Source organism: Apteryx rowi, unplaced genomic scaffold (genome assembly GCF_003343035.1).
Source record: "Apteryx rowi isolate R43461 unplaced genomic scaffold, aptRow1 scaffold_14, whole genome shotgun sequence".
Taxonomy (NCBI): Eukaryota; Metazoa; Chordata; class Aves; order Apterygiformes; family Apterygidae; genus Apteryx; species Apteryx rowi.
In genome coordinates this window covers 5,413,765-5,422,244 of record NW_020447641.1, presented here as the reverse complement: position 1 = coordinate 5,422,244, position 8,480 = coordinate 5,413,765, and the positions used below count along the sequence as shown (strand labels likewise).

Here is an 8,480-nt window from a genome sequence, read left to right as displayed (position 1 = left end):
ACTGCTTCTCCCCACCCCCACAAAAATCAACTCATGATCCTTGACTGCTACAGGAAGGAGAGTTTTGTAATACAGTCATCTTGCCTTCAGTCAGCATTGTGTAGTTGTGCTCTTCCGCTTCAGAAAACCTCTTAATGTGATCACAAATATCTCATGTTATTGTAGCATAGGAACATAAATGATTATCATAAAATACTTAAGAATTTATGTGTCAAATAAATTAATCTGTTTGTTTGTGCAAAGTTCTTGCATTCAGCTTTTAAAGCCAAAAGAACTAGAGGTCTATTGCAGAGTCCTCCCATCTGCCACCCAGGGGAAAAATTTTATGTGTGAGAGCAGCAGGCTTCACCTTCAGCACTCCGTTATCTGTAGAATCACAGCAGTCAGATGGTCATATAACAAAATCACCTTCCATAGTCATAGGGCTTTTGGTTCTGTGCTGTTCTATGATGGTTTCCCATTAAATATTTAGCCCTCCCTGCCCCATCCCCCAAAACAACCACACACACAAACCTTCCCCCTCCCCAACTGACTATACTATCTAATTTAATTGTTTAAGTAACAGAGTCACTTAAGCAGGGCACAGTTGCAGTTTAATCTGGTTGTGAAACAGTTTTGAAAAAGTGTGGGCTGTAAATGGTCGAGCAAGTAAAGCCTAAACTGAGAATACTATTCATCAACCTTAGTGAAGACAGCATTTTATTTAACAAAAAAATCATGTACACATCAGTCAATCTCTTCATAACTAGAGATAATTGTATAATTTGTTAAAATATCTTATGAAAAATATTATCTAGAATGAAAATATAATCCCCTATTCTCTTAGGAGCAACACTGGATAAAAACAAACAAAAGGCTACTCAATGAAAATTAGAAAGTGTGGAAAAATATATTCACAGTTCATTAAGTAGCCTACTGTCTTCTAGTTTTCAGTAAATAGAGAACTTTGAAATGGAAAAAACGCCATCCAAGTCCTCTTCCTTCTTTAAGATAAATTCCTAGATTTTTGGAATTTGAAACAGAAATTCACATATGATGCATAAACACTGTGAAACAGAAGTTTACTGCATATTCTTTTCTAACAAAAAGCCTAATAAAATCTTAATGGGAACTACTTAGTGTTACATGATTTAATCAGTCTATAAAAATATTTTAATTTCTAGAGCAGTAATCAAGTTCAAGCACAAGTTTCACCAAGTTGCATGTAAGAAGCCATCTGTTTCTCCAATACTTTGCGCTTAATCTTATTCCAGGTTGACTTAGCTAAAATGTAGACTGGGGTGGGATGGCAGAAAGCAGATGGTGCAGCTCATGTGGCATCCTGTGACCCCAGAATGAATACCTCTGGCACCAGGCAGTGCTAGTGAACATCTTCCCCATTATTAGATTGTCCCTGTAAATTCACACCTCGTCCTACTTATTACTGCATACTCACTGGGTTCAGACTCTGACTGAACTTACAGTAGTTGTGAAAAATGAGAAAGATAAGCAGTCTTTCAAAAAGCAGTGATAAAGCAATACTGAAACTTTCTGAAGTACAAAAACATACGAAATAACAAAATAACTTTGGCTAGTTCTCAAAGCTTTGACTGCAATCATGGTATATTTATAGAAAGTCAAAATCTATTATATTAAATGCCATCATCAAAATTACCAATTTTCATCATTCTAGATCAAATGGTTCACAATTTCATATAGTTCTTACGGTGTCAAGGCTTTCCACATTGCTTCAGTTTGTTGTTCTGCTACAGATTCCCTCGAGTAGTCAAGACTATTTCCATTCCACATGCCAATGCCCCTTAAGCCTTGATTCTTTGCATATGCTGCTTTTAAAGAGATGCTGCGAGGGTCATCGTACCATACCTGGTGGAAGTGACCAAGAGAGTCCTGAAAAAAAAAGTTAAACATTAGTGTCAGCATCTACCTATCCAAATAAACATGATACGTTAGTTCACTGAGTTTTGATTGTACTTTTCACCGCATTCAGTAGAAAGCATAATTAAAAACTCAGATATACAAGCTATATAAATTTACATAATGATACTTTCCTGATTTACAATTATTTCTCACAATTAAAAATTTTAAGAGTCAAATACTTGGCAATTTTTTTATTTTTAGAATCTCAGTTTTTAAGTTATAAAAAGTGATACATTTTAACTGAAGTTAGATGAGAAGACTTAGCTAGTTTGTATTTTAGTTTAGTTTTTTTTTTTTTTTTTTTAAATACAGCCTAAAATCTCAGGCATGCTATCCAATCAACTGGCAAATTTAGTTAAGAGTTTAAGTGTTTTTTCAGCAATAAACAGTTTCAGAGAGAGTTATGAAATTTTGTCAAAGCTCTATTGCTTTGAGATGATCATTGCTTACTAAAGCTTTTAATCATTTACACGTGGAACTTAAAATTATATCTAAAGAAACAAGAAGTGGTGCATACACTGTGTTGTTTGTGTAAGCATAATCATTCATGGACTTGTTCACTATGTCTACATAGAAAGTGAATGTAGAAGAGAACACGCATGTAAGCCACAGTCGCAGTTTTGTGGTATTTGTTATCCTCCAGAAAAACTTAACAGAAGAGCCACTCAGAATTGCTTTAAAATCAGTTTAAATCAGTCATCAACATCATAAAAGTAACTATAATGGTAAAGGACAGAACTGTAGCATTTCTTTGTACCAAAACATCCTTTTTGATATGGTACATCTCCTCTAAAGAAAACTGAGGAGCAATAAAAMCCCCCCAAAACTTATTACTCTTGGTATTACTCTTATTTTTAAAATTTTTATATTTTTAATTTTCCTTCTTTTAATTTTCATATTTTGTTTTTTATTTTCACATTTATTTTCATATTTTACTCTTATTACTCCTAGTAGTGTTCAGTCACTGAACCCCCTTTTCAGACTAAAAAYTCAAGATATGCCATCCAGCCAACCTTTACTACATGAAAGAGCTAAATAGAAAATACTATGGCAGAATCTAACCCTGAAAACTTTATAATCAAAAAACTATTGTTCATGAACATTTAGTCCACAACCTGCATGGTGTCTTATAAAGAGACATTTACCTTATATTCATAAAATGGAGACTTCTGCACCTCATCCCACAGGATCCCTGAAATAGAACTATTCACCTTCTTCATTATTGCTCCATAGGGGACCTGACGCCCTGCAGCATCGCTGCATGGAGCCCCTCGGAAAGGTACTTTGGAAAGGGAACAAACATGATCCTGAAAAACAAAACAAAAAGTGGGAGAGGTGAGTTTCATGTTACATAATTTATTGAACTCCAGAACAGCAGTACAGCCAAGAAGAAAGTCACAAAATGCCACAAAAGGTGGGAGAGGGCACAAAACCACCAAATCTTCAAATATCCATGCCAGACATACTATTTCTACACAGAACTAAATTAAAACAGGCTTTTAAAATTTTCTTCAAGTGAATAGTTCTAGTTCCTCACACTAATTTAACATTGGGAACAAACGGCATTGCTACTGAATTTATTTTACCATTATCACCATAATTAACACAATACTCAGCCACCACACCAATTCAGGGCTTCAAAAACAGTAACATGCAGCAGAGACTAAAACTGAAGTAGAACTAGAATTGAAGTAACACTGAAACAATAAGGCTTGAAGAATACCCATCTGTGAAAGCTTTTGGGGAACCCTGCTGCCAGGTCTGGGCAGCAAATTACATGCTGGCCACAGTGATCCTGCATATAGCTCAGGCATGTGAAGTGAGCTTGGAAGAACCCAAGTGAGAGACAGTGCTGGATGTAAGAGAAAGAATAACCAAAAGGAAAATGGCCATTTTGACTCCTACCTTYGGAGGATGTGGGCAACTCCTTCTCTTTCATTCACAAGGGGAGAGACTGACCCCCAAGTTCCCCTTCCTAGCTGCAAGTGAGTAACAGGCTTCACAGAAAAGGAAACCAGCCCTTCGGATAATGCCCCAACTCTGTCACCACCAGAAGGACATTGGGGAAATTTAGGGAATGGGTCTTTCATTTTGTTTACTCTGTAATACTGGAGGATTCAATGGACCTTAATTAACTTACACGATCTCTTGTCTTTTCCCCTTCCACTTTTAMATCATGCCTACATTTTTTGTAAGTATAATGATGTTTGAGACTCCATGATTTATCCATAAACTGCAATACTTTAACAGTCATAGGTTTCTTATTTGTTGCACCTTGTCTTAAGCAGTGAGCCTAATATTGGTAAGACAGATACAAGTGTTATAGTTGCCCTTGGACATCATCGCTTTTCATACAGATAACATCTATATTTCCTTAATCAGATCCTTGATTTGACTAATCCTTGGGTATCATAGGCTTCAGGTTGCCTAGGAATAGATAAAAATGCTTTGTTTGGTAACACACTCCTATCAATTGTCAGCCAAGCAAAGGCTATCTCATGTCCCAGTTATTACCCATCAAACTACTGTATTTTGTATTTTCTAATCTAAAAACAAGGTCACCAAAATCTAGCTGGCTCTTTCCAAGGAAAGAAAGATTAACAATACAATTGCAAATGAACATTCTTTACCTTACCTTAGATAAGTTTAGGCAGACATAATCATAGCCATACCAGGGAACACCCATCACAAGCTTCTTGGGATCAATGCCCATAGTAATGTACTTTTCATATCCTAGTTTTGAAGAAGATAAAAAATAAGATGCATTATTGTCCTTTCCCATGTTTTATATTCTTACAACTAATCTATAGCCAGAGCCCACATAAGAATTACATGATCCCTGGACAGAGGCTAAGGTACAGTCTTCTCTTTCCTCCCACCTGCACGCTCCTGGGCTTGCTCTCTTCAGTAGTAATTGTTCTAATTACTCACACTTAAAATGAGTTGCCTGTAGCAGCTTTCTCAACAGTGCTGATAAGCTGTAACATATTTCTGATTGTTTGAACTGTCATCACTAGGTATTTCTCAGCAATTTTTTTTTTTTTTTTTTTTTTTTTAAAAGAGGTAGTGCTGGTTTGAGCAGCCTTCATTCTCATTTGTCTCATTCAGGTCACCTGTGCTGATACAGTCCCTTGTGGGTCTGTGTGAGGAACCAAATCAGAGAACTGACCCGAATTTAAAATAACCACTTTCTCTTGTTGCATTATTTTTAAACCATATCAGTTCTCTAATCCAGTTCACAGTGCACCTGCATGAACAGTTGTACCAGCAGAAGCAGAAAGAGAYGGGAATACACAAAGGAGCGGAGACACTGTTTAAACCTGCACTGTTGCCAAAGGAAACATTTCTTAAACTAGAGCTTCAAAGGAACCAGCACATTTCACAAGTTTTAGAGACAAACATGTCAGGTTCTCTGCAAGTCCAGGCAGACACCATTGTTTGGCTGCTTTTTGTCATTCTAGAAGTGTTTTTCACAATAGTGAGAGCTAGACGCTTATCTGACAAGTAACAACACACAGCTGCTAAAGGCCTATTCATAGTGTCTTAAGAATTTGGGATACTATTTTCACTTTAGGACAACACACCTGCTTGAGTCTCCCAGAAAACACTAATACAATCAAAAATGTATTTAAGAAAAGGCAATCTAACTACTCGTGTGAACAAATGGAAATGCTCCAACTTTTGGGGAGGAGGTCCATGCTCACCAACTAAAGTCCGAAGGTAAGGAGCATTGGCTTTCGCAACACATTCTGTCCAGATCTGGCTCTGCTCATCATAGGACATCACAAATAAGAAATCACAGGCGTCTGCAATCCCAGTGTAGTTGTAGCACCTGTTATCTATGCATGCTGGAGACCAAGCCACATCGAATGTAACCTGGAGGAAAAATACTCAAATTAATACTGTATATGGTATTTAGGCATTCTTTTGTCTTCTGTTTAAAAAAGCTTAAACTTTTAAGGACATTATTTCCAAAATGTTGCACAGTGTCTAGCACTGCAATACACATTAATTGTAAGAGATAAAATAAACATCAGATCATAAACAGTGGCTGCCACTGTTAAAACAGCAAAGAAATTAAAATATGAGGTGAAAACTATATCAAAAATATGAGGGATGATGCAAATCTTTAATAATTTTGTAAATTGATCACTAAATTTTTATCAAGCTTTTTCACCAGAATGCTGGATTTGTCCTTATTTTCAAAGATTCATTAAGCCACACAAACAACTGGCAGCTCACACAGCAAGGGGATAATATAGTATCTACTAGTCTCAGTGAAACCGTACTTCCAGTTAAATTCATACAGGTTAAGAGAGTGGTTCTTATGAAAGAATATCGTAGCTAACATTCATAATTAACCATTCATGACAGTATCACGCTTTAGATCTGCATAAAGATGTTCATATTCCTATGTTAAACAGCATTCTCAAAACTTCTTGCACTTCATAAAGTTAAATTTATGTTTGTATAAAGTACATTTTTATTACCTGTGATCCTGGAATTTCTCTGTGAAAAGCATCTGTAGTTTCTCTAACAAGCTCTGTTAATGCGTAATACTCAGGGGAGGTTTCATTAACTTCCTGCTCTATATCTATATTAATTCCATCCATATACTGTTTTTTGGCAAGATCCACCTGTTGGGATATCCAGGCTGCTCTTTTAGCAGGATCAACAATTTCCTTAAGAGATACATCACCTAAACAAGAAGTCTTCAAGAGTTAAAATGCATTTGCATCATGGTAGTAATACCAAGGAAAGGTTTGCCTTTATTAAATCAACTAATATAACCAGAAAAGAAAAAAATCCCTACACCTGTACTGGCATCTACTTCATCCTTGTGCCTACGTGGAAAATACACAGAAGTTCCCCCCTCCCCAAACATAATTTTGAGAACCCATGTCAGAAGAGAATATTACACTTCTCTGAGACAGCGCTGTTTAAAATGAAGATCTTTTGGAATTTTTTTCCTACAATTTTGTTTCCCTATTTCTGCTTAATACTCTTTTAGCCATTGTAAACTCCCCTTCTTGAAGGCAATTTACCTCCAATATCCACAGAGCCACAGGGATTGTGTCTTACTGCCTTGATAACATACTTTTTCATTTAACCTTTATTGTTTTCCACATTGTGGTCTTTTATTCCTTTTTTGCCTCAACAGATTCAAAACAGTATAGACATACAATTACACAGACATATGATAACAGCGTAGGCAGTCACGATGGACTTTGTATTTCTAATCAATATCTGGAGCTACGCAGAGTTCCTAAGTATTCATGTTCTAAAACTCAAACATTTCCTAGTATACRGGAATTGATTTAAGTGAAAAATATTGAAAATCACTTATAATTCCTTTGGTATTTGTCTTTTGGGTACTGTGCATAACATCCAGACCACGGACCCAAATAAATGTCCTCTACAGGCTTTTGCTCTTCTCACTTCCTCCCTATTCTCCTGCAGCTGTAATATTCCCTGTTAGAGGAGGCCTTTTATTTAGGTACCAGAGGTTCTGGTACTACTGTGGCAGGAGCCACAGCAGGTATTCTTTTTAATACCCTGCACAGCAGCATATGTAAAATGTCAAGATATTACAGTCCTATGTGCTTTGTCCTCTTATTAATCCTCTTACCGATTTTTAATACTTTGTATACCGTTGAATGTAAAATGTCAAGGTACTAAAGCCCTATGTACGTTATGCTCTTCTTAATTTATCACATAAATACCCACTTTTCCACAATATAGCCAACCTTTTAGTACTATCCTGGCGCCTTTAGAATGAGCGTAGCACATGAGCTCAGGGTCGTATCTCCCAAAGGCTGCCACGGTTGTGATTTTTGACCAGTCATAAGATTTCCAGGCTTTCTTTCCCACATCAAACACAAAGACCTAGAACGGCAGCAAAAAGCAAATCTGTTAGTTACAAACACGTCTCCACAGTACAAGTTTTAAGAAGTGTCCTTTTTCCACATTCTTCATAAAAAGGTACGGAGATTACTTGTGTTTCTGAAGACTGGTCTGCACCCTTGCCCCGCGAGCACCCTGGCGAGCGCGGGGGCCGCGGCCCGGCCCGGCCCGGCCTGCACCTCGCGCCCCAGCAGCGCCGCGGCCCCGCGCCGGCGGGGACCTCGAACGGTCAAAGCCACCAGAGCACTGGAAGAACGGAGCTTCCCAATAAATCACATTTACCTACTTTTTAGATTTGCTGAACCGTAACGCAGACAATTACAATAAGCCCAGAGCGCCTGGTGTGCTTTGACACGTCCTGAGCACTCACAACCTCTGCTGCCCACTGAGGGCAGCCGGGTTTCTCCTGACGAGAACTCCGAAACCAGTGACTCTAAACCCGCCGCCCGGGAAGCTGCTGACCGAGCGCTGCCACCCCGTGAGCCGCCCCGATTCGGAAGCTGTATGAAAACGAAAAACTGCCCCAAACGGGCCAAGCGCCAGCGCCTGCCGGAGACCCGCGCTGTGCCACCCAGCGGCCCCGCGGCGCGACGGCGAACCCGGCTCCTCCGGCCCAGCCCGCGGCGGGGGGCAGCGCGGCTCCCAAACGCGGCCTGGGG

At 38.5% G+C, this 8,480-nt stretch overlaps 1 protein-coding gene across 1 annotated transcript; it reads right to left on the bottom strand.

The window, feature by feature from the left end:
• Nucleotides 1–676: 676 nt before the first annotated feature.
• CTBS (chitobiase) lies at nucleotides 677–7,803 on the bottom strand. Its single transcript, XM_026057650.1, has 6 exons — nucleotides 7,665–7,803; nucleotides 6,408–6,616; nucleotides 5,622–5,793; nucleotides 4,553–4,650; nucleotides 3,063–3,224; nucleotides 677–1,887 (listed from the first exon to the last, which is right to left on the bottom strand). The coding sequence occupies exons 1-6, from the start codon at nucleotides 7,705–7,707 to the stop codon at nucleotides 1,702–1,704; spliced, it is 870 nt and encodes a 289-aa protein (XP_025913435.1). The 5' UTR covers nucleotides 7,708–7,803; the 3' UTR covers nucleotides 677–1,701.
• Nucleotides 7,804–8,480: the final 677 nt, after the last annotated feature.